The sequence below is a fragment of the Suillus subalutaceus genome (genome assembly GCF_016647625.1).
Source record: "Suillus subalutaceus strain FC151 chromosome Unknown DFJ58scaffold_15, whole genome shotgun sequence".
Classification (NCBI taxonomy): Eukaryota; Fungi; Basidiomycota; class Agaricomycetes; order Boletales; family Suillaceae; genus Suillus; species Suillus subalutaceus.
The window spans coordinates 141,764-167,878 of record NW_024540264.1 but is presented as its reverse complement, the minus strand read 5'-3'; the positions used below and the strand labels follow the sequence as shown (position 1 = coordinate 167,878).

The following is a 26,115-nucleotide window of genomic DNA, read 5'->3' as shown; positions in this document are numbered from 1 at the left end:
CTACGTGACTGTGATGCTGTCACGCCTATACTGAATTTCATGCAGCGTGTAGCTGCAGATCCCTTAAACTTTCCATGGCCGAGCCATCCTGGCAAGAGCTTCTCCGCCTCAGACTATCAGAGCGAAATGCAAAACAAAACGCTTTCGCATCTATCATCGAGCAATGTACGATTCATCATTCAAACAATCCATAAGAGACTCCGCTAATCCCCCAATTCAGACCGCAGGCTCGCTCAACAAACCAAGCTCCTCAAAGAGCGTAATGCATCTCTCCTCAAAGCCGTCGGCTCCGTTCGCGCCAATCCAAGTAGCTCGACGGTCCATGTACCTGGAACGGCATCAAGTGAAGAGTAAGTCCATCCATCTCATTCAACGCACGCGCGTCAACCTCATGTTATCTGGAAAAGCAATCCTGTGCGTGCAGCGTACATGGCCTCGCTCGAATCCCAGATTTCATCTCTCCGCGATGAGCTCGCGACCGTATACAAGACACAAGGCCAGAACGCTCAACGCCTGCTAGCCATGAACGAAACCCTCCGCGAAAAGGAAGAAGCATCGCGCCTCGAGACTGAGAACCTCCGCAAAGCGCGCGAGGAAGTCGCACATCTGCGTAGGAAGGTCGATCAGCATGCAGAGCTTATGGCTGAGAAAGATCGTACTGCCCAGGTACGCTTATATCTCCCCTTTTCTGATCGATCTTAATCTCGTGCGTAGGTCCTCCATGATGAGATCAACACGCTTCAGCTTGAACTCGGCCAGATCGATGAACGGAATCAGACGCTAACGAAGGATAATGCTAAACTCCTTCAACGATGGCTTGATGATAAGCAGGCACAAGCAAACAAGATGAACGAGGCGAACGATTTCTATGAGGATATGCGTTCGCGGCATCAGGCTGTGCTCAACTGGCGTGATGGCGGTGATGGAAAACCAGTATCAGGGAATAGTACTTCGGTGTCGGGAAATGGGGTGAAGGAGGGGGAGGGAGTAGGGGAGACATTGACGGATGGCACGAAGTTGCAGGGGGAGACGAGCTTGGATCAGACTCCGAATGGTTGATGGTGGACGATGAGTAGACCCTACTTCATGCACATACTACCCCCTTATAATCACATACCCTTTCTGACTCACGGAACATCAGGATGAACAAATGATCGGTCGTAATTGGACTTTTCAGCTAAGTCGTGGACTTTACTATCAAAGAAAAACCTATTGCACCGTCGAGTAGACCTAGTTTAATGGGAAACCGCGCATCTACCGAGGATATATACACAAACAACAATCAAAGACGGAGAGAAAGAGAACAAGAGAAGATGAAATACTTCATTAGCAAGAGACGCAGAAGGGGAAATGAATAATTGGAACCAGTCAATAACAAATGACGAGACGGAAAACAAGGATAAGACTGTTCTTGGATGAAGGCACCATACAAAAGCACAGCTTTCACAATTTTGGATTCGAGTGGTGAGGCGAGAAAAAAAACACTTTGGCTTGGATGGACGATGTTCGCTGGCTACATTCGGGAGGGGACACGAGCACGATATCGATGATGAATAAAACATGGAGCAAACAAGGATTCTTTAAGCACCCTGGCCTTCGGCGCCTTGGCCTTGCTGGCCGTAATATCCTGAAAAAAGAATCGTTGAGCAAGAGGTGGTTGGTACGTGTGAAAAGAAGACACTCACCACCCCAGTAATTAGCATAGTAACTAGCAGCAGCATCTCCAGTGGGCCATTGAGCACCGGCAGCACCAGCACCAGCACCAACAGCAGAAGGATCCACACCACCCGCTCCTGCACTGCCAAGACCAGAACCGACGGCACCAGGACTAGCCTGAGGCATGCCAGGCGTCGGCGACCCACCAGCACCGCCTTGGTTAGGGAAACCACCGTATCCACCAAACCCGTACTGGCCGTAAGTATTAGGCTGAGGTATCCCATACATGGGCTGTCATAGAATCAGTGAGCCTTCTAAGGAATATTTTTATAAGCGAAAATACTCACCATGTTTCCATAGGGAGCCGCTGGAGTCGTCGGGCTAAGCGGCGCTCCGGGCTGCGCAGGAGTCCCGTCAGCCCGGTCTTTGCCCCAACTGCACTTGATGGGACGGCCGTGGACCATCTGTCCTTGCAGTTGTACGATAGCCATGGCAGCATGCTCGTGCGTATCGAGCTTCACGAACGCAAATCCGCGATCTGCCTGCATGCGAATCTCCGAGAGGTACCCAATGGACTGGAACAGTGGAATGAGATCTGCTTGGGTGCAGTACGGGACGAGATTTCCAACGTAAACGGTGGAGTTATACGAAGGAGTCTGCTGGACGACGGATTCATAAGAGAGGGGCCCACCCTGGAAGTTGATGGGGGCAGGTGCGGTACCGACGCTGCCTCCGGGGCGTGGAGGAGCAGGCAGCCCTCCCTGAGTCTTCTGATTTGCCCAGTTGACGCGGATAGCACGTGAGCCAAGCCATTCGCCATTCATAGTCGCGATGGCCTGCTCTGCGTCAGTCTTATCCCTGAAGGCGAGGAACCCATAACCGCGTGATTTTCCCGAATTCATGTCCCACATCACGCGAGCGTCAGACATTGTGCAGAACGCGTTGAAAGCCTTGCCGAGGACCTCATCGTTGACTTCTGGACTGAGGTCACCGACGAAAACGTGATAGTGACCGGTAGTGTCCTCCTTGTTTTGCTGGCCTTGATAAGCCCAGTTGACGCGAATCTCAGTGTCAAAGATCTTGCGTCCATTAAGAGTTTGGAGAGCAGTTTCAGCTGCGCGCATGTCGATGTACTCGACGAAACCGTAGTTGAGACCACCATGCTGGTAGTTGCGGTCAGGGATGATTTTGACGTGTTGGACTGCACCGGCAACGGCAAAGATCTCTGTGAGCATGTACTCGGTGACTCTTGGACTAAGGTTCCCAACGTAAAGATGGGCCCTCCGCTGCCATGCATGAGACCATATCTATGGGCTTTGAGAAGGGTACTCACTGGTGCCTCCGCATGGCCACCCATACCACCCATTGGATTCATGATTTAATATGGAGAGTGAATGAGAATGAGAGGCTATAAATTTTGAGTGAGCTGGGAGAGATTGATGAGGAAATGAAAAGACGCACAGGAGAATTGATTACTGAAATCAGAGAGAGCTTAAGGATTGTCCGTCGAGAATAGACAGAAAAATGAAAAACACGAGAAGAGAGAGAGAAAGAGACAAAGAAAAAGAGAACAAGAGAGACTTTGAACGACGTTGCAGGCCTCTTCGCACTTCGTCGTCGACTAAGATCTTTACAATCCCATTTTTCACCACATCATCCATGGGAATTGATCCCACGGTCATCGCCGATTTCAATTTAATGGTAGTAGTAGTAGAACTTTGTAGATGGACTACTTTGTAGGTACGTTTAATAACACACCACTGCTCGGAATATATGTCACATTCCCATTGGCAGCCAAGCTCTGCACGATAGCCTTGCTTGCCTCTATTTTACGCAGTGCAATGAAGGCGTCTCCAGCCTTGTCCATGGCCTTTGAAATCGTTGCTGCTGCTTCTGCCTCACCTTCTGCACGAATGACAGCGGCCTGACGCTCTTGCTCCGCCTGCATGCCGTCAGTAACCTGATCAGGTGAACTCCTTACCGAGAACCCACCTTTTCGACGATGAACTTGGCTCTCTCGGCATCTGCAGCACGTCAGATTGTCATAGTAATACAGTAGCCGAAACCTTACCTTGCTGTGCTATTTGCTTGGCTTCAACAGCCTGTAAAGTTAATTAGGTATAGATCCAATATGTCCTAGCCTCGTGCAAACCTGGGTGAATTCCTACAAAGGGTGTCAAGTTGCATAAGATGAAGTTAAAGGACGACGGACCTTTCCGAATGTCAGATGCGTGATAGACACATCCTCCAGCTTGATGTTAAACTCGCCGGCACGTTGCAGCAAGTCTGCGCGTATTCTTGACGAGACCTGCGCAAGCTCTATGAACCTGGCCCGACGATGAGAAACAAGCGACTTACCACCTCACGCTGCGTAATCAATTCAGCAGCATCAAACTGTGCCACGATAGCCTTTAGGACTTCGTTCCCGATGGAAGGTAGGACACGTTCGTCATAGTCCAAGCCAAGGCTTTGGTAAATGCGAGGTAGATGCTCGACGTCTGGTCTGGACAAGACACGAAGTGTGATGGAGACCATTTGCAAGTCTTTTGAACCGGTGGTTGTTGAAATTTCTAGAGAATTTTTGAGGAGAGGCATAGTTGTAACGGAAATGACGTACCCGGGGTTTAATCCGGCAGTCATACAAGATTGCTCTTTGCAGCCATGGGACTAGGAAGTGAGTGCCTTCACTGGTTGCCTGTATTGGATTGTCTATAAAGTGGCAGTCTTGTGAAAGAGTTTGCACACCGTGTCCTTTACACCAGAAAAGCGGTCAAACATGACTGCCCGGAAACCACCTGGCACATCGTAGATACTGGCTTGCGCAACGGCAACGGCCAAGCCAAGGGGCACTTTAGCAGTACTATGTTAAAAGACTTGATTGTATTCGAACAGTTTCTTACCGAGGAAACGACTTGCAGCTTGTGGAAAGGCCATGAAGGAGAGAAAGAAGGTAAGCCAAGCACGACACAAACAACGCGTCTGCCGTTTTGCCGAGCCACGCGTTCAAACTTTTTATGCTAATTTTTGGAATTAGTATTACTACAAAACAAAACGATGTGGTTCATGATGCATGATGGTCCTAGTCTATTCAACTACCGGTCCAGGTTAGTGAAGAAAGCGCTTGCTCTGAGGTCTGACTTAGCTTGAGCCCTCATGATTCAAAGATTACTCATCTGACCTTCCTAATTGGGTACATTCTCGAATTTGGTGGAAGTGACGATGAATTGGTGGACGCGTCTGTCAATTACGCGTACATCCTGCTCACCAAGACGATTCGTCATTCCACAGTCCACAGCCCACAGTCCAGCCATATAAATTCAGTGCTCAACATGACATCTCCCATAATCTCATCTCATTCGAATTCAATTCACAATGTTGGTCTTCGCTACACCCAATAACTACCACTACCCATCTGTCCATGTCAACCCTTATGCTGCACAGCAACGTGCATGGGCTCTCCAGCAGCAGCGACTTAGGAATCAGTCCATCTCAAATGCTCTCAGCATGAATGGCCTGCTTAACCGCGTGCCAGAGCGCGATGACTATCTTCATACGCAGTCTCCGTACTACGGCTACACCACAAACGACCTTGCTGAGTACGAATACGAGCTTGCCCTCTCAAGGGCAAGCCGCAAGGCTGCAATCCAGCAACTCCATCACGACTACAACGCCGCTATCCGAAGGCGGTATGCTGCTTTCCAGGCTCAACGCAAGGAGCAAGAAATGGACCGACAACTCCGCGCTCGCCGCCGCGCTGCAGAGGCTAACAGGTTCCTCGCAAATGCACAGACATTGCTCGGTGCATATTGGCCTTGTGGCCTGCCTGTGGATGCTGTATGTTCATTCACGTCCACAGACTCTACTTCGTCTGACTTACCACAATCCCAGGAACTGCCCACACTGGCCGAAGCTTCCACCCCAAAGGCCCCTGTGCAAGAGGCAAGCACCTCCTTACACGAGGGGAAAGGAAAAGGCAAAGAAATCCCTGAGTCCAACGCCGAGTCTTCAGTCAAGGACAGGCTCGAGGAGCGTCTGATGGACCAGTACCAGTCTGAATTGAGCAATATCTTCGAGTCGATCCTTGCTGGTGTGTCTGAAGACACTTCAAGCGACACTCCTTTCGAACACGTTCCAGTGACATCCGCTGCCGCTGCCTCTACGCAAGTCAACGTCAACGAGGAGGGCACTACCTCTTCACACAAGGGAAAGGGAAAAGCCAAAGAGGTGGTTGACTCTGACGCCGAAGAAGAGCCCTATGCAAGTCCAGCTCGAGTCGCATCTTCCCTCTCCCAGATCACTTCCATCGTATCCCGTCTGGAGGCACTCGTTGCTGGCTTCCAGTTTCCTGCCGAACTCGATTTCTCCCCTTCGCGCTCGCCGTCCCCAGCTTACTCAGCTCTCGACACTGATGACGTATTTGCATTGACATACACCGCGACCAACGCGCCTCTCCGCGCACAGGAGCATGCGCTATCGTTGCTCCTCGGTGACTTGGACAACGTCCCAAGCTTTGGGTCACACGTAGTGAGAGATGCAAGGCGCGCAGTTGTGGCACGCGTAGGGGAAGCGCTGGAAGAGCTTGAGAGAGGTGTAGAAGAGCGAAGGGGTCGTGCTCGTGCCAGGAGGGCAGACGCTGCAACTGTTGCCGTGCCTGTCGAGCAGTCCTCGGAGCCGGAGAATCTTACCGCTGCGGATCTCGCGCCCATCCAGGTTCCCGTTATAGACGAAGTTCGTACGAACGTGTTTGTTCCAGTCGAAGTACTCGCACCCGCCGCCTCTTCTCCTATCGAAGCAATCACAGACACTAGGATCGAAGCACCGGCTGCTTCCATCGAGATTGCAACCGCATCTGTGGCGGAGCCGAGCCTTGCTTCTTCTGCTTCTCTTCCCACATCATCCTCTGAAAGTTCCCAGACGTTGACAGCTGAGGAGGTTTCGGTCCCGCAGGAAGAAGAGTCCGAGGGGCCGCTTGTAGATGGAGTTAGCACCGTCTCTGTCTCTGAGGACACGGCGAGTGAGGACACTGAAACCATCGAGAGCACCACCCATGCAGACTTTGTGCAAGCGTCATCCCCATCTGCAAGGCACCAAACGCCACCTCCCCTCGATACCTCCGATTCTCATTCCCAGATCACCCTCGGTGTCTCTCCTCCCGTCTCCATTCCCGATTTTGAGACTTTAACCCATGCGGACGCTGATATCCCCGCGGAGGTGGCAGATACTGCTACTGCAGATGAGCCGGCAACGTTTGCACCGGCGGCGGCGGCGTCTTCTTCCTTGGGATCTGATCATGAGCAGACGGGTTCGGAGGTGAATGTGACAGAGTCCGATTCAGAATCTTATTCGAGTGTGGAATCCTCGTCTGAAGCGGAAGAGGATACGTTCCTCCTTCTCTGAGCATGTGCATGAAGGGTCGTGGGCTGTCTATTATTTTTGACTATGTTTTCTTTAAATTTCACTTAAGTCCTTACTTATGTTCGTTCATCATTACTGGACTCCAGTATGTATAATGAGTACTTACCAAATGCATATTTGTTGTACAACATTGTTGGATGACCTTGACTGATTCTGATGACGCGATTGGTCACTTGAAGTACAACCAAAACAGCATTAATGATCACAATGTTAGGACTCGAACAGAGAAAATTAATTCATGAGATGATAAAAAACAAGCGAATGAGTGTCTCAGCATCCTTATGAGTATGCATGTACAACACTAAAAATATGCCCCCACTCCTACTCCCACTCACGCCCTCCCCTTCTTCTTCTTATTCACTACCTTGAAGCCCCATTCCGGTTGGGCAGCTCGTGGCGCCGCCTTCACTACGTCTGCGATCGACACTTTTCCATTCCCATTTGGTCCTGGTCCGGCTGTCCCACTAGCCCGGCGGCGCTTAACGAACTCTGCTGCGAACCTCCGCCCATCGAGCGTAGTGCTATTCGCATAGATCAGGTCGGAAATGATCTCTGATGTAGAAGGATCTGGGTCAAGGGGAAAAGAGAGGAGCATCTGCGTTATGTCTTCCACTGCTCACCCGAAATATTATCGTATATCAGGCACAGTTAATAAAGCGATCTAGAAGAATAGCTCACGGTTCACGGAATTATTGAGCCCTTTCAGCGTATCGCTCAGCCACTTGAGGAAATCGTGGGTAGACGTAACGGGCGTGTCGTCCACGTGTGATGGTGCGCCAGCAGCAGCCTTTGTAAAAGCCTGCGAAGTCGAGCGGACTGTTATACCATTGGGGCGAGGCGTAGGCGCCGCTTGTGTAGATACGGATGGAGTGGCAGCTGGACGAACGGGCGCCGGTGCAGGTGCAGGTGCAGATGCAGGTGCGGGTACAGGTGCAGGTACAGGTGCGTTTGTCTTGCCATTTGCGCCAACCGTCGTCCATGCCCCGCCACTAGGGCCCTGTGCACTAGGAACCACCTACACAGCGTTCCAAAGGGAATCAACAAGCAATCTCGCATTGTGGAGATTTTTGCACACACCTTGAAAGTAGTCTCTGCATATCCGCGCCTTGCAGCCGTCGCCGCCATCGAATCTTTCAGTCCCATCTTCTTCCGGCGCTCCTCTTCCTCCTGGATCTCCTTCATCGTCTTCTTGGCAGGTACCGTACTCGTTGACGTCCACACCGGAGCACTCACTGTAGGTGTTGCTGCAGCCTCTCCACCTCTTGGCGTCACAGCAGCTCGTGCACCCGTTTGAGAGGTTGGAAGTCCCCACGATGCGATGAACGGCTGCGCATCTTCGACGACAGCAGGTGGGGTAGGCACATTGGCGCGTGCAAGTCGCTCGCGTTCTGCAACCTTACGTGCCTCTGCCTTCTTTGTCTCTGCTTCTTGGATCTCGCGCAGACCGAGCGATGCCTTGCCCTTTTTCGCATCGTCTTCAGTCGCCCACGCAGGCTTTGGAACAGGAGATGGGCTCTTTAGGGCGGGTGCGAGTGCTAGGGCGGGTGCGGGTGCGGGTGCGGGTGCGGGTGCGGGTGCGGGTGCGGGTGCGGGTGCGGGTGCGGGTGCGGGTGCGGGTGCGGGAGGTGTATATTTCGGTGTAGAAGCCGGGGCGGGTGTCTGAGCCTCACGAACAGTGGATTTGACTTTGGCCTTGGGCGCTGTAAATGTCAGGGGCTCAATGTGTGGAGCGGGGGTTGGGGCCTTGGGCGCTGGCTGGGGTATCTCTGACGCGGGTACAGGTGCAGCTTCCTCCTCCGTTCCCCCAATGGGTGACACAGCAACGTTAGACTCCTCATCCACATCCTCATACATCTTATTATGCTGCCCGAGGTTGCTCACGGTGAGACTGTTTGGGCCAGGAACCTCGCGCCATCCATCATCAACGACGCCTAGGGAGGCTGTCAGCCATGGTGAAGGGTCTTTTGACTTGGGGGCATTACGGGCGGGTTGCGGGGGTTGACTCCAGGCAGCTGGAGGTGGCTGGGAAACAGGGGGCGGGGTAGGGATCTCAGCCACAGGGCGGCGTACAGGAGCAGACTCGGGTGCGCCCCAGGGTGATGACACATTCTCAGGCTGCGCCGCAGACACTGGTGTCCGCACGGCAGGGGCTTCAGCGACCTTTGCGAGAACTTCACCGAACGGCGATGTAGACGAGCGCTGTTGTGGCACGACAGGGGACTGGGGGAAGTGCTGCACGTAAGGTGAACCGTTCATCCCTAGGTTGTTGAAGCCTAGCCCGTTCGTCTCGACGGGGTGCCGTGCGATGGGTGAGTCGTGAGAGGCGCCGAGACTGCCCATGGCGTTGTACGTGCCATCACTATACGAGGGCTCTTGTGTGAAAGAGTGGCTCTGCGCAATTGGCACAGGTACCGGCATGACGCCCGAGCCAATGCCATTGTTGAAACCAGTCGCAAGGGAATGCTCACTGCCACCAAAATGTTGCACATTCTGGGTCATGGACGGTGGCCATTGGGAGTTATTGTTATTCTTATAGGTGCTGAATGTGTCCAGTGACGAAGTTCTGCCAGGTGCTAAAGTGTTGAACGACGAGCGGGGGTCCCCAACTGGACCGAACGGACCTGGATTTACAGTAAAACCATGAGAGCCAAGTCCCGAGTCGCCAGTGTAAAGGTTTCCGACTCTCCCCGCCAATGCAGAAGTATCGGGGGAGCCGTTGCCAAACCTCCCACCACCAAAGGACGAGGAGGGAGAATCTAAAGGAGAGGCGCTATTAAGGTATGGGTCCAATGTTGCAGTACGGAGAGTCCGAGTTGGCACAGGCTGGTATCCACTGAATGTATTATGCTCATGAGCGGGGGAGTAATTATGCGAGGAATCGGTACGGATACTGAGACCAGGAGGTCCGGTGGACGTTGGGAATTGTGAAAGAAATATTTTCCCGCCAGCGGACTGGTGGTCAAGAATCCCAACCGCCGTCCATTCTCGATCAATATGAGTGCGCTTCATCAGGAGGTCGGGAGTGAAATAGCCCTCATCAAACCATTTCTGCATTATATCAGCTTTGAAAGGACCTGGGAAGGAATATCACCTCCGGAACTCGTGACTGCAATCTGAAGAACTCACCTTGCACTTGACCTTGAGGATCCAGGTATGACCACTCAATGCTAGCCGGATCAAGACCCGGTGGTGGACCCGTCGTCAGACTGTCGGTCACCGGGTTGAGATGAAAGTTCGCGCTGGTCTGCCCATTTTCACCGAGACTCATTCCAGTCATACGATGTGCCGCAGAATCTGCACTTAGCGCAGGTTGCTGGCTCGGACTGCTGCTTGTGATATCAGGGGGCTGGGAATCAGGGATTGGAGATAATTGAGAAGCGCCGGAAGGACTAGGCTGGAGCGCGGTGTTTTGTACTGGGTGTTCTTCCTCCACTTCTTTGATATTATGTCCTTTCGCATCCTCTTCTCTGCTCTCCGGACGGGTCCCCGTAGATACTCCTCCAACTTTCAGTACGCTCTCCGATGTTCGCCGTCTAGCCATCCAAGAATCTCCACCGTTAAGAACACCGTCGAATCCTGAAGCAAAGCCGCCTATTCGGGTACGAGGGGAAGGCAGTGCTCCGTCGCGTGGAGAATTACCTTGTGCATTAGACACAGACAATTTACGAGGTAATGCAAGTGGTGGTTGATCTTAGCAAAACCTGGATCAGTGTCACAACAAGGGTCAGAAATATTCCAGTGTTCACCTGTGCTGTCTCTCCTCCTTCCCATAAGACCAAACCCTCTCATAGGACTCGCTCCTCCGGTATTGGAATGGTTCAACCTGGGTCTATCAGATGGAGATGACAGCGTGCTTATAAGGTCGGTAGACTGGCGCCGTCGAAGTTCGGAATTAAGTGGCCCAGCAAACAGCTATATGCCTCATGTGAGCCAATGAGGCCGAAGACATAAACTAGAAGTCCAATTTGCCTGACCTTCTTTTCCGCATCGCTCATTTCGCGCAATCCTGTGGGTTCACTGCTGACTTCATGTACAATGCCCTCCCACCTTTCCACCTCTAATCCCAGACCGCCCCTCCCGCCACCCTCTTTGTAGATTCTGAGCATTGCTTCCTTTGAATATCTGAAAGGACGGCATTCATCACGTTTCTCAGGCTCTGGTGCGGCGGCAGGTGTAACGAGTGCAGAATAAGTTGACGCGTTCGTTTGCTGTGTATTAGATATTGCCGGAGGAGGTGGAGAGGGAGGTGCTTGGGGGCGAGCGGCAGGAGTTTGTGGCTTCGCGCGCATCCACTCGGGGCCAAAATGCATGGTTGTAGTTGCCATTTTGCGATTTTGTGGTGATTAGTGCAGAACGATTGATTCTAATAGCTATTGCTTAGTGCGAGAAGTGACTAGCGAAAAATCTCAGCGGTATGGTTTGCACGTTTCCGTGGAAAACAGGATATGGACGCGGTCTGAATTTAGGGCAGGCGGGAGCCACCTCAAAGAATGAGTACTGGTTACATCAAAGGTACATTGAGCAACTTGCGAAATGAACAAGAGCTATCTACCACCCAGTAATATTAGAATAAGTAACAAACGATAGTCCAAACCCCAGCCTGATTTTGCACCCGTGCACTGCTCACTCTGGACTAACTCGCCATCTGTACATGGGAAGGGCTAGACAGACGCCTGAGTTAATTCCGAAGTGACATAAACGTTTTACCTACCTTGGAGTTTGCGTGCAGTGGGAATGATATAAAACACTAGGAACAGCACGCCAAACGACATGCATAGCACCGAAACATAATAGTATCCATCACGCTCTGTGATGCATTTCCCACCGATATCCGAGCAGGCTTCCTTACCGTGGTCAGAGACGCATTCGGCAGCTGGTTTCGAGTAAGCATCAAAGCAGCACCCAGAGCAGAAAATATTCACGCATACTTTTAACAAGCAGCTCACTGTGCGCTTCCTTCACTTCGCAGTACGCCTCGCTAAAGTAATCGACGCCTTTGTCGGAGCATTAGTAGCGCTCGGAGAATATGGCTGACACAAACCCTTACCTTTCAATACAAAATACTTCGGCCACGTCCCTCCTAGATTAGTAAACGTATTGAGTAGCTAAATGGGAATGAGGCTATTAGTCGACAAGTAAGGAACCGTGCAAATCTCATACCGTCATGTAGGTCCCTCCAATGAGAGGATCAGAAATTCTGGTGTGGAATGCTGAAATCCCAACGAACTGAATCGTCCTACGAAATAAATCAGCCTTGCTCAGCATTTCATTAATTGGACATACGATGCAAGTCCCTGTAGCACTGTGTGGATGATGAGGTAGACGAAAAACCCGTATGAAAGAGGGGGTGTTGGGAACCAGTAGACGATGAGCGTCGAGAAAAAGGCAAATGCCAGTCGGGGCCAAAATGCCCATATCCATGGACGGAGTGGCCTGTCGCCGCTAGACCACTTCGCCGCAAACCAGCCTCCCAAGATTTGAAAAGGAAAATCTATGAGGACAACAATAGCAAGGTCTTCGCGACCCAAACCCTTCTCAATCATTTTCAAACTAGTGACTGCCTCATTAGCTTGAAACCCGACTTTTGCGAAGAGGTGCATGATAATGAGCGCCTGAACGTCTGAAAGAAATCATCAGTTACTAAATGATCCGAAAATGAAATTATTTACGCTTTAGCTTGCAGATGTTCCATATGGTTTTGTAAACGGATGTAACAGTCATTTCTGACTCGTCTAATGAATCATTACCCTTAAAAAACGCATCATTTTGTCATCAGTTTCATTGCAAGAAGTTTCTTTGATAGTCACCTCTGTTTCAAAGAAGGTTAGCCAAAAAGTTACTCCGAAGCACAGGAGGCTGCAAAAACGGAGATATGTGCTTAACTCGAGGCGTGGAATACCCCATTTCTCGCTGCAATTTGTCACCGAATGATACGGGGCGTTGAACACAAACTACTTACGCGAATGCTTCGCTGTTTAGCGCTAGGAAGACAGTGAAAGAGGCGAAGAAGCCTGTGTTCAACCCAATTGTCTGGCATGTAGACGCGTAGGAAAGATTTTCCTGAGAGAGAAGCGTCAAAGCCCATCCTGGAATGATATTAGTATTGACGTGTCTGGAAACACATAAAATAAGGGACCATCGACAGCGATATCTGCAAGGCATTTCAGTATAAAACAAGGGGCACGATGAATGCACGTACCTTGCGTTGCAGAAAAGAATACCAGCGACGTGAATACAAAAGTGAGTTCATGAATATTATCTGCAGGCTGACTCAACGTCAGGGTGGACGACTGAAAGTCTAGCAATTACCACGTACATTTTCCATTAATTTCCCGACGTTCGATGCTATGTAGAGCATTAAGGAGCCGATTATGAGTTGCATGGGAATTATCCATGATTTTCGACGACCAATGGAAGGATGAAATGTTGAGTCAACGATAGGAGACCATAATAGCTTGAGCGAATATGGGTAGTTGGATAATGCGAATACGCCAAGTTGTGAATATGATAGATGTTCTCGGAGAATGAACGGGACAGAACCTAAGAAATGTCAGAGATTGAGCAGAAAAAAGAAGTGTATCATACCAAGGGCAAGGCCAAGCTGTTCATGGAATAGTGAGCATCCCTCCCGGCGCGACATCCGAGGTAGATAAATAACTTACAGGAACTCCTTGGATTAAATCTAATAGGGATTATAAGGTCATGTGAACTGGATTGAAAGCTCGGAGATATGAAAGTGACCGACAAAGAATGATCAAAAGGGTCATTGCCTTTTTGTCTCTAGAAGACATAGCAGTCGTTTTCGCTCCATCTGCAGAAGAATGCGCGTCACCATCTTGGAGGTTTCGCCCAGTACTCGTCCGTTCCTCTTCGGACAACAAACTTAGCTCGACATCTTCAATGCCTGAAGATGTTCCCATAGGTACGCGAGGCAGTATTCGAATGCTGTCCAAGGAGGAAGAGATAGTGTTTTTGTGAAAAAACGGTAGCGGGGCCATGTCAATTTGATCGGTGTAGTCCTCCACGACGACGTTAACGTTGCTGGACCTGTGGCGCAAGCTAGGAGGATCTTCTGAAGGAGATTTATTCCGGAAGACAGACATGCGAAATAAAGTTGACCCTTGCTCGACCGTATTTACTCGACGTGGGTGATAGAAAGCTGATCTGCTCGTAACAGGTTGTAAGGAAGTGACACGATCGCGTTAGGCCACGACGCCGGGTCAATATTTCAATTTCCAAATTTGGTATGTTTCCTCAATTCCTTAACTTTGCATCGCTGGCAGGGATATCACCGTCCGTCAAACGCATGCCGCATTCAAGCTCGTAGTCAAGTAGAAATCATGTTTATGTTCTCCTAATCGACCGCAGCTTTCAAGTTGGACATTTTCGGTGGAACTCATGTCTTTTTGGTTCTCGCCACAGCGACTCAACGACAGAACACAATCATTCCTGCCAGCAAGCTCGTCACACCGCGCTCCCCACCTACACGGCCCGGTGTCTTTCACGTGTCTTTTTGTTTTCTGATCTTCCATGACTGATCTACACGCGCGAAGTTCACCCTCTCGCTTAGGTTTTCACCGCTGGATCGACCCATCAGTCGTAAAACAGCATTGTGTGTCGGACTCGTAATAAAGGGCATCCTTTGTTATGCTGCTAGGATCGATAGGAAGATGCCTATGTAGGGCATCCTTACTACTACTAACGAACAATTGATGATCATTAATACTGATGTAGATAATACGTTCTAGTTCGCTTCGATTTCTGTCTCGGCTCCAACTATCCTCAGCTGGAAAGTGCTCCAGAATCACTGCCGTAAGGCGGTCAGTCTGTCCCATTCTCTCCAGTACAACTGACTTATAATTATCAGATCTCACGACTGCTTTGTACCCTCCAAGTCGGTCAAGCAACTTAGCAAGGCATATACTCGATGCAACATAAATTTTCCCTCGGAAACTAATCATCGTATGCTAATCGGATTAAAGATGTGGCATGGCTTTCATGTCCAGTCCGTTGCTAACATCATGATTGGACACACGCGGGGCAGTTGTTCTGTTTGCAGATACACTCAATACAGATGCCAAATGCAAATTTGCCCTGTCTTCTTCGCGTCCATCATTCTGCTACCCATCATTCCGTATCAGGATCAAGTGCGATTCAGCAGACTCGCGGATGGGTACTACAGCGGGCCAGTGACTAAGCTCATCATGGTGCCTTTTCAATCATGTCTCAATTGAATGCATCGTTGCCTTCTTCGAGTTCTCTGTCAGCTCATGTAATGTCCAGGACTTAGATCCAAGTCATCGAATCAGGCAAAGCGTCAATCAGGAGCAAAGACTTGCCAAGTATGACTGGTCAGATTTCCTTACATCGTTGAAAGCATTGACGCAATCATAACGCCACGGCGAACATCATAATCCGATCGATCTATAATGTTTGCCCAAAACATTACGCGAATTGGATGTACCAGGATGCATAAAAAGGTGCTCCTGATTGCATCCTCAATTGTGCCACTGCGATACAGACGACATATCACGCTCCAAGGCTCTTCCAAACAGTTGCGCTTTCCATGTTGTACATCTACCATTTCTCCATTGCTTTCGCCTTCGTATACATATTACGTTTCTTTCAACAGCGACTCTCGTCTCTGTTCGCCCTGCGCCTCGTCCCTGGCCCGAAGACTTCCTCCTGGGTGTGGGGTGAAGAAAAGGTATTGTATTATAACACACCTGGTGCCTTATATCTGGACTGGCACCGCACATACGGCAATGTTGTGAAATTTACAGGAGCGTTTGGTGTAAGGGCATCCTGTTCGAACTTTATTGCGTCGCTCACTGCTCTCATCACTCATCAGCATCAGCTCCTTTCTGTTACGGATCCGCACGCGATATCGTTTATTCTGGGAGAGGGCGCATACCAGTTTCCCAAGCCCAAAGGTGTGCGTGCCTGGTTTCGTATGCTGCTCGGAGAGGGTATTCTCTGGGTGGAAGGTAATCATTCAATGCAGATCTTAACCCCACTCACTGATGTGTGTGGCAAGGCAAAGAAGCTCATGAGAAGCAACGGCGTAGCGTTGGCCCAGCATTAAGGTAATTAGCGCACGTTATCTTGGTGGTAACTCTACCTTGACGTAGCTGCAGTCCGCAGTCTGCGCGGAACTTGACTCCGGTGTTCTACGAAAACGCCGCTAAAGTAAGTTGCATATATCGCGTTGGATGCTTTCTCTAATTTCTTCCAGATGGTGACTCAGTGGCACAGGCTTTTTGATGCCCAACATAGCGACGAAATTGTGATTGAGATGACCAACTGGGCCGGGCGCTTCGCGTATGTATTACCCGCAAGTGTGTCGTGTGCCCTTATTTCAATTCTATACAGCTTGGATACAGTTGGACGAGCAACATTGTCGTACGACTTTGACTGCCTTCGAGGCCAGCCACACGCTCTTGCGGAGACCCTAGACGGCTTGACGAATCACGAAAAATCGCTTACCTCATTTTACATGAAAGCTCTTTTTTGGTTACTACCATCTATCTTGCATCTTGGCAAGAAAGGACAGATGATCAGAAAAACCCGAAAAGAGCTTGGGGATCTGGCTACAGATATCTTGAAGGATGCGGAAGCTGTCAGTGATCCGAACAGTAAGACGCTGATGTCATTGATGCGTATGATTCTGAATTATTCGTGGATCATTACTTTGCTGACACAATGATTTACACAGTACGAGCTGATAAAGCCACTGCCGTTGTACGTATGGATGAAGAGCAAGTTGCAGCGCAGATGCGGACCATCATTTCAGCTGGTTATGAACCAGTTTCCGCCACAATTGCCGTAGGTTCACTTAACTAGTCTCAAAATCTGATTGACAACGTCTTCTAGTGGCTGTTCTTTGAGCTTGCCACGAATCTGGAATGGCAGCAAGCAATCCGTGAAGAAGTTTCAACTGCTGGAGACCCTACATTTGACGAACTCAACAATGCTTACCCTCTTCTCGACGCATTTTTCCTAGAGACGCTCCGACTTCATCCACCTGTTCTCGAAAACCATCATGAGGTAAGGTTAAATGCAAGCAACCGAAATATTTACCAAAGTTCGTTCGCGTAGGCTGCTGAGACCATCAGTATTCCTCTTTCGGAACCTGTAGCAGGGTCTGGTGATCTTCACCTCGTCATTCCGAAAGGCACAATCATATCACTGCCTGTTAATGTGATTCAAAAGGACAAGTTAACATGGGGATTCGACGCGGATGACTTCCGACCAGAACGCTGGCTCCACCGCGGTACCAGGACCAGCCGCGAGTTGTTGGCTTTTAGTGTCGGGTAGGCGTACTACTCCTTTGGTACTCATCTCTTTTGCTGACCCCTGACAGCCCCCGGGGCTGCCTCGGGCGAAACTTCGCGGCCGCCGAAATAAAGGTAGGCGTTCATGATGTTCGCCCTTGAATACCCTATCTGATCATGACGTGTCGAAGGCTCTGACAGTGACTCTGCTCCGACACTTTGCCTTCTCCTGTCCACATGAAATTGAGGCTTTCCAGAGTTTTGTCATTCGTCCCCGAGTTAAGGGAGAAGGCTCGAGCTCACTACCGCTTACAGTTCGCAGAACGCTGTGACAAGCCGATTGATCGAGCTTGTAGGCACATGTTTATACCATTTTTGTAATGTACCGAGATGTGATTATTGCACTTTCAGAACTTCAACTTATGTTATTACCTTGTAAGGACGCCATATTTTCCCAGCATCTACACTTGATCTACACCAGATGTCGGCGACTCCTACGGTGTGTGGAGGAAGCAAAAAAGGTCATTTCTCTAGTTTTCCGCGGCATGTATTTTCACGTCGCCATCACGTGTCAACCTCACTTGGTAAAAACTTGAACGCGCATGCGGGTACGCCATGTGGTGCCAGCGCTTTGCAAACGAAGCACAGTTTTTCAAACTTCCCTTTGGTCAGACCGAACAGTGCAGCTTGGTAATGCCGAGACTCACTATTCAGATATATGTACACGTGCTGCTCACCAGAGATTACTCAAGAAAACCACACGAGAATGGGTGCTACTGTAAACAATCACGAGTGTGATAAGCCAATAAGACAGTCAAGCTGGGCAGCTGACAAGACATAAATACGTGTATCGAATAGATGGTGGTGATAGCATCTATTCCTTCTTTTGTTTTTTCGCCCTTGGTTTCTCCAAATCAATTTCTTCAGCATCATCGTCATCATCTTCGCTGTCCTCCTCCTCAGAATCAAGTTCGTCACCAGCAACATTACCCATAAAATAATCTGTGGCCTCAGGAGAAGATCTCATTGGCAATTTGCGTGCCAATCTGGAAAATATGTCAAATTAGGCACCTATGGCAACTGACCGACACTATTCACCTCAAAGGGGTCATCTGCAATCTCAAAGAAGTTGAAGAAGCTGCCAGCTTCCTGCAGGCATATCGTCATCCCCATCCACCTCAGCCACGCGGGGGTGGAGTTTAGTCAGAGCATTCTCAGGATCCTTCCAATGAATAGGAGTTGCCTACCACAAGGTTAGTAGATGATTCCGTGAGGACGCACACAACTTACGGAAGGCTGGACATCACGGGCCCAGGAGAACTCGAGCATGGAGTCGGTGATACCATCCTCATCGGGGTTGTCGTCTGAAGCGGCAGGTGGAGGTACGTATTTGTATTCCTTTTTCAAGACGGAGTCAGTGAAGTATGGGTTTGCCTTGAAATACTGTCATGACAATTTAGGGTGTTGATTATCGTGGCGCATATCAACAATGACGCACGAATTCAATAGTGTAGCATCGTGGCTCCTTAGGATCGCGAACGATCCATAAATCTTCAAGGTAGCTCAGCGCAAGTTGATCAATAGTGTGTTGTGCATGAAAAGAGATCATGGTGTTGTTCATAAGAGCCACAGGCCAAAATTTCTCTATTGATTTAGCAACAGCGCGGCGTTTTTCGTAGACCGGGTTCAGTTTTTCCATAGCCTGGCGCTCTTGAATTTGTGTTATTGCTTTCTCTAGGGCATTTCACTGGGAGGCTCACCTATGACGAGTTCGACGCGTTGGATATCTTTTTGAATGTTCTGGAGTTTTTGAGCATCTTCATCGTTGAGTTCGACATTTGCCAGAGGATTTTTCTCGACGTCTGCGCCGGGGGAAGCGCGTTTTTTGCCAGACATGGTGAGGAAAGGACACAGGAGAATTTATGCTCTAGCCTGACATATGCTAGCGTGACGCGCCACAGCGGAGTTTGGATTCTATTTGCGGCGCCAAAATGGGAAATTTTCCAGGCTTATGTAAGGCATGATCGATCTAATTACCTTGCGGAGCAATCCAACGAACTCGAAAGAGGTCGACATGACTGCAGAAGGATAAATAAATAAACTCTGGATAACATAATTGATAGGTGCTTCATAACATAGCTCAGTAACGGGTCTCAATCCACTCTCTTCTTCGTCCCCTCTTCCATCCCACTGACTGTTAAAGCCCTCTTACGCCCGTTTAAGAGTAGCCTGGTACTAAAGCCATTTAATTGACCAGAGAGATCCAACTTCTGAGCTAGAGGGCCAGTGAAACCCTTCCCGTTGTGAGCTGAGCGGAATCCTGGTCCTTTGTAGTGGATGATATCCGTGGGAGGAATAAGCCGCGGCCACGAGACATACTCGATGCCATGCACCATCATGAATATGACAGCCAATGAAGCAATAACGAACCACAACATGAAGTAATACAATAGCGAGTAGTCTGCGGCTACCAGTCAGCGAATTCAGCTAAATGCTGTAGATTGCAGCTAACCTGAGGTCCTTGGCAGAGTAAGTCCAGCGCAGATCATGAATAGTGCGAACGAGCAAGATGTAAGGGACCTGAAGGAGCAAATTCAACAATGAGCTGTTCCGAGTGCGGACAAACGTACCGATCGGATGGTTAATGGTCGCGTATCAGCAATCAAGGATGAGGCGGTGACTGGATTCTTCTGAGGAGTCCAAGCTCCAGTAACAAGGTCAAATCCGTCCTGTAAATCTGTCAGGGCAGTAAAGTCAAACTCTGGGAAACACGAACTTGTCTAGCGCCGTCGAAATAATTGTTCTTAATGTATCGCATGACACTCTTGTACCCATCTTGAAGAGCACCTATTTTCGTTCGCCTACTTGTACGAGTGAAATCTGTCTTAAGCGCCCCAGACCCTGCATATGCCTTCGAGATTAAGTCCGCATGATCGGCCCACACTGAATAGCGTAATGAGTATGCAATGATGAGACTGTAGCGACAACCTTACTCTCACGGAAACCTCTGGTCAACTGCTTCAAAGTCATCCAGTTCCTCATTGTCAGGACACTACCCCAATGGCTTTCAACTGCTGATTAAGCGTCCATTTCGCTAGCGCTGCTTGGACTACGTTCGTCCGATCCAGATTGTCCATACAATTTGTCCTCATCACGCCTGTCTGTATTTGTACGGCCTTATCCTGTGCCGTGTCGAGGTGGAAGTATCTGCATGTACATTAGTAAAGAAACTTTTGAGGATTGCTCGTCCGAACCCTTGCTGAATGAGGTCCTCTTGCATCTTCTCGATAAGAACACTAATACGATCCCATTGCATGTGTTTGCACTCATTGTGGAAGTCGAAGTATTGATACTTCACGTCCGGGAATTCAACCTAAAACACATCAATGAGATGCGGAAGTAATGTAACGGCAACGTACTTTGGAAACAGCGCGTTCGTAGGCCTCCTTTACTGGTTGCTCGCGACCTTTTTGATTCACCAGGTTGATGAGACCCTGACTGCCATACTGGGAAACTTGATCTCGAAGGTGAAGCTTAATCATGTCAACCTATAAGCGGTCAAAACAATGACACCCATCAAAAATAAGAAGTAAAATTACCGTCTCCTGAAGGTCCATAACCTGCAAATCAGGCTTATATCTAAGTGTGTTGACCTCAGCCCAGAAGACAGGCACGCTGCCTCTAATTTGAGTGAAGCTCAGTTTGTGCGTTAAGTTCTCAGAAAACGATAAGCGCCCCGCGGCTTTCTCAACAACCAGGAGAATTTGTTCGGTCTCGTTAAAGTTGGCAACATGGCCTTCATGATCGATGCCACGACGGAAGTATCTCGTGCCTGCACGATAGCGCGATCGTCGGCTGATGAGGCAAAGCTGAATGCGGTGTCCATGGATATATACTGTACGCATGTCGAACGCTAAAAGCCGTCAAACAATTAGCAGAAAGATTGAGGCGCAGACTTACTGCCATAGATAATTGGGAGAATGTAAGGACTGAGCTGTATAAATCATGAGATGCGTACTAAAACTCGAGGAAAACGACTCACATCTTGTGCGATGTCTGTGTCTGTGAGCCTAGACTGTAAGAATCTGTGAGAAGTCGCGAATGTCAACATGCACATTCTGCACGACTATATGAGCGACCAACTTGTTCCAGAAAAACCTGTCGTCGGCCTAATACTGGGTCATTTTCGCGGCTTCAAATGCATACCTCAGTACTCACCACCTCCCACAAGGCTTTTTTCTCTTCGTTGTCCCGGTCTTGCCACTGTGCTTGGAGTCTCCTCGTCAAGTCCCAGCCGTAGCTGAATAAGAAGTGTCCACCCAGGAGATGCGACCGAACCAATGCCAACAAGTGTCCCTCTACTGGGTTGGGGGGATTCTGGACAGAGACATTGGGATTTAGAGGCAGAATGTCAAAATCAGCCGCGCGGTATATGTCGTGGCCCATGAAGCGCGCACGGTGTTCGCGGCCTGTCATTACAATCACATACTCCGCTGCAATATGTGATCAGTATATGCAAGCGGGCTCTGGAAGTCGTAGCACGCACAAAGAGCTAGTGAAATCATTCCTAAGATCCCGTAAATTGTCTTGCCGTATCTCGAGGCAGTAGGATGGACAGGTGTGTTCGGTGCTGAGTAGAGTCACATATAGCTGTAATACCACATATTCAAGGCAGCTTACCATTGAGTACTATATCGCCGGTAGCCCTGTGTATGGTGAGAGACTGCGCTCCAATGGGTTGCACGGGGACAAATGTGTAGGCATCCTGGCCGTCAATAAATCTGCAAAAAAGTCAGTAGAAAAGTAAGATTTAGTGAGCAGCGGGTCGCACAGATTGAGTCTCTGGTATATGGGCTTCATGGTGGTCAGGAAGGAATGCGTTGACCGCGCCGCGTCGTAAGTGTTGTGCTGTTTCCTCGTTTGTTCTTCGTTGTCTGAGTCTGAAACGTAGCGTGCACCTCAACGCTTGACTAGAGCCGACATGGTCAAGCTCACCCCCGAGCTGCTCGCGCAGGCCCCGTCTGCACTTAACCCCGTAAAAGAGCGGCAGCTCGATCTACGAGGTGAGCTCGTAAAAATCAGTTGCATCTCGAACCATGTTCATATCGTTCCAAAGGTTACAAAATCCCTACTATTGAAAACCTTGGTGTGACCAAGGTACGTGTATTGGCCTCATGTATATCGTGCCAGCGGATATTACAACTTGCATTTGGAATAGGACCAGCACGATGCTATAGATTTCACAGATAATTCGGTCACCGTGCTGGGTAATCTGCCCTTGCTTAAGCGACTGAGAACACTCCTTCTTGCCAACAACCGAGTTGCTTCGATTTCACCCTCAATCCACCTTTCAGTTCCTAATCTAACAACTCTTGTCCTTACTGGTAACAGTATCGTTGAGCTTGGCGATCTCGAGCCTCTCAAGGAGATTAAGGGATTGAAGTACCTTGCCCTGTTGGGTAACCCCGTGAGGGAAAAGAAATGGTATCGCGAGTGGCTTGCGTGGAGAATACCATCGCTGAGAGTTCTGGATTTTCAAAGGATTCGCGATAAGGTGCGCCCACGACGTTCAAAACTCAGCGCGGGTCGATAGCTCAGCACACTCGCACCTTTCAGGAGCGGGAGGCGGGGAAGTCTTTGTTCTTTACGGCAGAAGGTTTACCTACTGCCCTTGCAGCAACGATATCCACCACCGTATCGAAGCAGGGATCAAAAGCAGCCGTCACTCTTGACGAGCCCAAGCCAGCGGCGCTGTCAGGGAAGGCAGGTCGGTTGATGTCAAAAGAAGATGCCGAGAAAGTCAAACTGGCCATCGCAAAGGCAACCTCCATCGAGGAGATCAGGAGACTGGAGAGAAGTTTGAGAGAAGGATACATGCCATCCATGGAGTCTGTAGGTGCATGACTGTACTGCTTAAAACTGTATTTTTGCGTAATATCTACTCTGGCTGTTGACACAGTTGAGAACTACACGGATGCTCTTAGGACAGATTTATGATACCCTGAAAGTGATTCACAACCCGTAGCTTCCGATCCATAGGCCGTGAAAGGTCAGGGCAATGACTGCACCCAAGTTGGCCAGCGAGCTGATGCCATGCAACATTCCAAACTTCGCATTCAAAGCCTTCATTTGGGCAGAAACCTGCAAATCTTTATCAGTGCGTTGTTATGATCGAAAGAATAGCAAGAGCTTACCCCGGGTTCATTGTGATCTTTGCCTTCTTCTTTCTCCAACTTGTGTCGCTGGAACATAGTGCTGTCGGGTACATGCAAATTCAGTACCTGACGTTCGTGTAACTACATTCTACCTGCCTGCTAGTCATTGGCCCGACGACTAACTGGTTGCAGCTCTGTAACGCTATGACAGTTCCGAGCACATATGCCTGTGCAACATCAGCTCGAAGAGGGCTGGTGATGTTGGCAAGAAGTCCGGGATGAGCATATGCCCAAAGCCCCAACAAAGCCGAGGAGAGTCCAAGCGAGGAAGAAAAGTAGACCGGGAAGGTCTTGTGCTGAAGAGCACCAAATTGGTGCCTGGCTGTTTCAACGAAATAAGTTGATTATTGACAGCACGAAGTACACGTAAATCGGAAAGACGAACGCAATGCCCGCAAAGCAATTATTCCTGAACATGTACATATCCATCCGTCAGAGAGGCGGATTCGTGATGAATATAAATAGTCTCATACCTCCAAAGAATGACACCCACACAGCTAGATCAGTCTCATGTGTCAGTACAAGCAGTGGAGATGTGTGATGATACGATCTTACACATCCCATAAAGCCAGCCATAACCCAGAATGTAAACGCCTTTAGGCGACAGCGTACCAAGGAGGGAGGTTAGTGATAAGACTTCAACGTGTGCCATGGTTAACTGGGAAACAGAGCTGGTGAGAGTGTAGGAGTGGAGTCTCGCTTATAGTACGTGGCAGACTTACTAGTTAAACGTGAGTCAGTCCAAGACAACAATTATATACCAATGCAAATATACGAACTCCAGTAAACATCAAATCACCTTCCAATTGCAAGCATGACCCATGAGTATTTGACGCCAGGTAAGGAAGGGATACACAATACGTGGCACAACATTCTTCAAGTAACTAAGGGTGCATCGCCCAATCCCCTGGCATCGTCCCTTGTCTTCCCATCCCCCTCCTCCTTACAGTTAGAGTGCGATCGTCCCGCGATCCTCCTATGAGTACAAGGTGCTTGTCGACAAGCTACATAGCAAGCGCCCATGTTGATCAAGACTGAATCGGGAAACTGACAATTGGATATCACTCACGTCATTCAAAATGTTTGTCGATTTCGTAAGCGATGAGAGAAACGCAGTCAGTTGGACGTCTTCATACTCCTGTATGGCATATTAGAGTGAATAAGGGGTAACGCGAATATCGAACAGAGATGGACAGTGGAGGGTATGAAGTAGAGAAGGTACAAACAGTGTTGAATTCGTCGCGGAAGCCCTTATTCTCACTGGCCGGTAACGAGGCAATTAAGGCAGACAAAGATCGAAGAGTTGTATGATCTGTGGGAATTTGACCTGCGTACAAATGTATATATCCTGCATTTCAAGTTGGCGCATATAACGTACCTGCGATCACGTTTGTCACATACTGTACAAGAACCAATATTCGCTCATGTAACATTTTGACTGCTGCCCGCTGAGACTGAATATGAGATTCAACTGCAGAGAGGATGATGAGGTGCACTAGTAGAAGGAACAATTCACCCACGGCTGGTACTTCCACCGCCACCCTTGGCTGTCCAATCGACAGCAATACGCTCGGCCTCACCTGTCTCTACCTTATATGGTGCCTCTATGAACACGGAACGTGTTTTCTTATCCCTTATTTCGATGGTGGGCTCATAAGCCTTGAAAGGAAGGGTTTGCCCAGTGATATCAGACGATGAAGAAGTTATCGTGGAGGGTTGTAGGACAAGCAGGAGCGGCGTCGAGCAGTACCCTGTAAACTGTGGGCTATGAGCTTCGCAAATGAGAACTCGGGAATAATCTGCATGCCTGCTCATGTAACGCGATGTGACGAGAAGTCGGTAGAGGAGCTACTGTGTACCATCCAATGAACTCTAAAGAGGGGAACACCTGTTTATCTTCGACAAGGAAATAGTTCGGCCAGCGAGGATGGGAATCACATGAAAAACTTACACTGATCTCGTCTAGACACCTAAAAAGTCATGATCTACAAGGTCATCGCGACCCTCTTCTGTGGCAAGTTCGAAGGTGTTTACAATCTCGACTTCTCGACCGTTCTGGGTGCCTAGCAATGCGCCGAGGACTGATCAGTCTGCTGTCAGTAAGAGGTAATGAGCACGAGAGAGAAATGAACATGCCGAAAGGTGAATTGGATCGAGTCTGAAGCTTTAGTCTCGTCAAATGTTCGGAAATATTGAGGATCGGCAGGGGATGCCTGGACGACGACGTCAACGTTATTAACAGTGTCAGACAGAAAGTAGACCAACAGCGACAAAGTCAGTCCGGATGTTGTACTAGAGGGGAGGACTATGGATTGCTCGTCTGTATCCATTTGCGAGGTCATGATGAACAGTGAGATTGACGAGTGCCACAGCGTTGGATCGGCTGATCCGGCAGACAAAATAATAGGAGACAAAAAAGATTTCCCATTAGCCGACTTGAACGACTGACCTCGTCATTACTAGTGACGCGCTCTACCAACTGAGCTAAACGGGATTTAATATTTAGTAATATTCAAATGACTAAATCCGTAAGGATGTCGCGTATCTGTCGGCCC

General features: G+C 49.3%; 12 protein-coding genes and 1 non-coding gene across 13 annotated transcripts; 4 read left to right on the top strand and 9 right to left on the bottom strand.

Moving 5' to 3' along the window:
* Positions 1-74: 74 nt before the first annotated feature.
* Positions 75-1,059, top strand: DFJ58DRAFT_654044 (ATG16-domain-containing protein; the record flags this gene model as incomplete). The annotated part of the gene is made up of 4 exons (XM_041381771.1): positions 75-165; positions 221-350; positions 408-666; positions 715-1,059. 4 exons carry the CDS (start codon positions 75-77, stop codon positions 1,057-1,059), a joined length of 825 nt encoding a protein of 274 aa, XP_041248087.1.
* Positions 1,060-1,580: 521 nt separating this feature from the next.
* DFJ58DRAFT_714317 (uncharacterized protein) lies at positions 1,581-3,031 on the bottom strand (the record flags this gene model as incomplete). Its single annotated transcript, XM_041384005.1, has 4 exons — positions 1,581-1,627; positions 1,686-1,947; positions 2,004-2,942; positions 2,990-3,031. 4 exons carry the CDS (start codon positions 3,029-3,031, stop codon positions 1,581-1,583), a joined length of 1,290 nt encoding a protein of 429 aa, XP_041248086.1.
* Positions 3,032-3,297: 266 nt separating this feature from the next.
* Positions 3,298-4,787, bottom strand: DFJ58DRAFT_768028 (band 7 family-domain-containing protein). The gene is given in 10 exon segments (XM_041388904.1): positions 3,298-3,598; positions 3,649-3,680; positions 3,728-3,758; positions 3,809-3,820; positions 3,869-3,964; positions 4,015-4,224; positions 4,253-4,255; positions 4,274-4,351; positions 4,402-4,505; positions 4,557-4,787. The coding sequence occupies 10 exon segments, from the start codon at positions 4,588-4,590 to the stop codon at positions 3,386-3,388; spliced, it is 813 nt and encodes a 270-aa protein (XP_041248085.1). The 5' UTR covers positions 4,591-4,787; the 3' UTR covers positions 3,298-3,385.
* DFJ58DRAFT_768021 (uncharacterized protein) lies at positions 4,769-7,201 on the top strand. Its single transcript, XM_041388903.1, has 2 exons — positions 4,769-5,490; positions 5,545-7,201. Exons 1-2 carry the CDS (start codon positions 5,029-5,031, stop codon positions 7,051-7,053), a joined length of 1,971 nt encoding a protein of 656 aa, XP_041248084.1. The 5' UTR covers positions 4,769-5,028; the 3' UTR covers positions 7,054-7,201.
* Positions 7,202-7,227: 26 nt separating this feature from the next.
* On the bottom strand, positions 7,228-11,507 carry DFJ58DRAFT_114123 (uncharacterized protein). The gene is made up of 6 exons (XM_041378689.1): positions 11,046-11,507; positions 10,818-10,983; positions 10,198-10,761; positions 8,149-10,145; positions 7,750-8,086; positions 7,228-7,683 (listed from the first exon to the last, which is right to left on the bottom strand). The coding sequence occupies exons 1-6, from the start codon at positions 11,394-11,396 to the stop codon at positions 7,403-7,405; spliced, it is 3,696 nt and encodes a 1,231-aa protein (XP_041248083.1). The 5' UTR covers positions 11,397-11,507; the 3' UTR covers positions 7,228-7,402.
* Positions 11,508-11,694: 187 nt separating this feature from the next.
* Positions 11,695-14,174, bottom strand: DFJ58DRAFT_723701 (acetyl-coenzyme A transporter 1-domain-containing protein; the record flags this gene model as incomplete). Its single annotated transcript, XM_041385042.1, has 15 exons — positions 11,695-11,732; positions 11,783-11,944; positions 12,000-12,065; positions 12,119-12,176; positions 12,232-12,307; positions 12,355-12,691; positions 12,741-12,819; positions 12,879-12,981; positions 13,031-13,157; positions 13,208-13,222; positions 13,271-13,337; positions 13,388-13,611; positions 13,657-13,672; positions 13,734-13,753; positions 13,817-14,174. The coding sequence occupies 15 exons, from the start codon at positions 14,172-14,174 to the stop codon at positions 11,695-11,697; spliced, it is 1,746 nt and encodes a 581-aa protein (XP_041248082.1).
* Positions 14,175-15,403: 1,229 nt separating this feature from the next.
* On the top strand, positions 15,404-17,816 carry DFJ58DRAFT_860095 (cytochrome P450). Its single transcript, XM_041394007.1, has 11 exons — positions 15,404-15,865; positions 15,923-16,058; positions 16,109-16,157; positions 16,209-16,260; positions 16,307-16,392; positions 16,444-16,730; positions 16,787-16,896; positions 16,945-17,118; positions 17,170-17,384; positions 17,435-17,480; positions 17,537-17,816. Exons 1-11 carry the CDS (start codon positions 15,638-15,640, stop codon positions 17,675-17,677), a joined length of 1,524 nt encoding a protein of 507 aa, XP_041248081.1. The 5' UTR covers positions 15,404-15,637; the 3' UTR covers positions 17,678-17,816.
* Positions 17,817-18,219: 403 nt separating this feature from the next.
* Positions 18,220-19,241, bottom strand: DFJ58DRAFT_714312 (uncharacterized protein; the record flags this gene model as incomplete). The annotated part of the gene is made up of 6 exons (XM_041384004.1): positions 18,220-18,347; positions 18,431-18,494; positions 18,523-18,588; positions 18,636-18,788; positions 18,844-19,055; positions 19,106-19,241. The coding sequence occupies 6 exons, from the start codon at positions 19,239-19,241 to the stop codon at positions 18,220-18,222; spliced, it is 759 nt and encodes a 252-aa protein (XP_041248080.1).
* Positions 19,242-19,352: 111 nt separating this feature from the next.
* DFJ58DRAFT_767999 (phosphoinositide polyphosphatase) lies at positions 19,353-22,279 on the bottom strand. The gene is made up of 16 exons (XM_041388902.1): positions 22,177-22,279; positions 22,026-22,126; positions 21,892-21,975; positions 21,564-21,838; positions 21,489-21,514; positions 21,388-21,430; positions 21,306-21,339; positions 20,945-21,258; positions 20,765-20,893; positions 20,600-20,718; positions 20,402-20,552; positions 20,339-20,363; positions 20,122-20,288; positions 19,968-20,074; positions 19,858-19,925; positions 19,353-19,806 (listed from the first exon to the last, which is right to left on the bottom strand). The coding sequence occupies exons 1-16, from the start codon at positions 22,203-22,205 to the stop codon at positions 19,499-19,501; spliced, it is 1,980 nt and encodes a 659-aa protein (XP_041248079.1). The 5' UTR covers positions 22,206-22,279; the 3' UTR covers positions 19,353-19,498.
* DFJ58DRAFT_767998 (L domain-like protein) lies at positions 22,273-23,345 on the top strand. Its single transcript, XM_041388901.1, has 4 exons — positions 22,273-22,408; positions 22,462-22,502; positions 22,564-22,899; positions 22,962-23,345. The coding sequence occupies exons 1-4, from the start codon at positions 22,327-22,329 to the stop codon at positions 23,247-23,249; spliced, it is 747 nt and encodes a 248-aa protein (XP_041248078.1). The 5' UTR covers positions 22,273-22,326; the 3' UTR covers positions 23,250-23,345.
* Positions 23,106-24,357, bottom strand: DFJ58DRAFT_113828 (uncharacterized protein). Its single transcript, XM_041378687.1, has 7 exons — positions 24,340-24,357; positions 24,116-24,281; positions 24,034-24,057; positions 23,946-23,969; positions 23,657-23,882; positions 23,540-23,600; positions 23,106-23,486 (listed from the first exon to the last, which is right to left on the bottom strand). The coding sequence occupies exons 2-7, from the start codon at positions 24,210-24,212 to the stop codon at positions 23,358-23,360; spliced, it is 561 nt and encodes a 186-aa protein (XP_041248077.1). The 5' UTR covers positions 24,213-24,281; positions 24,340-24,357; the 3' UTR covers positions 23,106-23,357.
* An 87-nt stretch (positions 24,358-24,444) lies between these two features.
* DFJ58DRAFT_904398 (maintenance of mitochondrial structure and function-domain-containing protein) lies at positions 24,445-25,902 on the bottom strand (the record flags this gene model as incomplete). Its single annotated transcript, XM_041394905.1, is given in 10 exon segments — positions 24,445-24,564; positions 24,630-24,698; positions 24,787-24,887; positions 24,939-25,031; positions 25,081-25,318; positions 25,368-25,456; positions 25,512-25,530; positions 25,550-25,641; positions 25,697-25,773; positions 25,826-25,902. 10 exon segments carry the CDS (start codon positions 25,900-25,902, stop codon positions 24,445-24,447), a joined length of 975 nt encoding a protein of 324 aa, XP_041248076.1.
* A 79-nt stretch (positions 25,903-25,981) lies between these two features.
* Positions 25,982-26,054, bottom strand: DFJ58DRAFT_t44. The gene has a single exon. It is a non-coding gene; the product is annotated as a tRNA-Thr (tRNA).
* Positions 26,055-26,115: the final 61 nt, after the last annotated feature.

Coding starts and splice junctions, on each gene's coding strand:
- DFJ58DRAFT_767999 (XM_041388902.1), bottom strand. CDS start 22,205: ATGAAGCCCATATACCAGAGACTCAATCT. Junction 21,839..21,891: donor AATGATTTCACTAGCTCTTT/GTGCGTGCTACG, acceptor CACATATTGCAG/CGGAGTATGTGATTGTAATG. Junction 20,553..20,599: donor GAGGACCTCATTCAGCAAGG/GTTCGGACGAGC, acceptor ATGTACATGCAG/ATACTTCCACCTCGACACGG.
- DFJ58DRAFT_767998 (XM_041388901.1), top strand. CDS start 22,327: ATGGTCAAGCTCACCCCCGAGCTGCTCGCGCAGGCCCCGTCTGCACTT. Junction 22,409..22,461: donor GCGGCAGCTCGATCTACGAG/GTGAGCTCGTAA, acceptor ATCGTTCCAAAG/GTTACAAAATCCCTACTATT. Junction 22,503..22,563: donor AAAACCTTGGTGTGACCAAG/GTACGTGTATTG, acceptor CATTTGGAATAG/GACCAGCACGATGCTATAGA.
- DFJ58DRAFT_768021 (XM_041388903.1), top strand. CDS start 5,029: ATGTTGGTCTTCGCTACACCCAATAACTACCACTACCCATCTGTCCAT. Junction 5,491..5,544: donor GTGGCCTGCCTGTGGATGCT/GTATGTTCATTC, acceptor CCACAATCCCAG/GAACTGCCCACACTGGCCGA.
- DFJ58DRAFT_768028 (XM_041388904.1), bottom strand. CDS start 4,590: ATGGCCTTTCCACAAGCTGCAAGTCGTTTCCTCG. Junction 4,506..4,556: donor AGCTGCAAGTCGTTTCCTCG/GTAAGAAACTGT, acceptor GTACTGCTAAAG/TGCCCCTTGGCTTGGCCGTT. Junction 4,352..4,401: donor TTTCTGGTGTAAAGGACACG/GTGTGCAAACTC, acceptor AATCCAATACAG/GCAACCAGTGAAGGCACTCA.
- DFJ58DRAFT_114123 (XM_041378689.1), bottom strand. CDS start 11,396: ATGGCAACTACAACCATGCATTTTGGCCCCGAGTGGATGCGCGCGAAG. Junction 10,146..10,197: donor TCCTCAAGGTCAAGTGCAAG/GTGAGTTCTTCA, acceptor ATTCCTTCCCAG/GTCCTTTCAAAGCTGATATA. Junction 8,087..8,148: donor ATGCAGAGACTACTTTCAAG/GTGTGTGCAAAA, acceptor AACGCTGTGTAG/GTGGTTCCTAGTGCACAGGG.
- DFJ58DRAFT_113828 (XM_041378687.1), bottom strand. CDS start 24,212: ATGGCACACGTTGAAGTCTTATCACTAACCTCCCTCCTTGGTACGCTG. Junction 24,058..24,115: donor TGGCTGGCTTTATGGGATGT/GTAAGATCGTAT, acceptor AGACTGATCTAG/CTGTGTGGGTGTCATTCTTT. Junction 23,487..23,539: donor AAGATCACAATGAACCCGGG/GTAAGCTCTTGC, acceptor AAAGATTTGCAG/GTTTCTGCCCAAATGAAGGC.
- DFJ58DRAFT_860095 (XM_041394007.1), top strand. CDS start 15,638: ATGTTGTACATCTACCATTTCTCCATTGCTTTCGCCTTCGTATACATA. Junction 16,393..16,443: donor AACTGGGCCGGGCGCTTCGC/GTATGTATTACC, acceptor AATTCTATACAG/CTTGGATACAGTTGGACGAG. Junction 17,119..17,169: donor TTCTCGAAAACCATCATGAG/GTAAGGTTAAAT, acceptor TCGTTCGCGTAG/GCTGCTGAGACCATCAGTAT.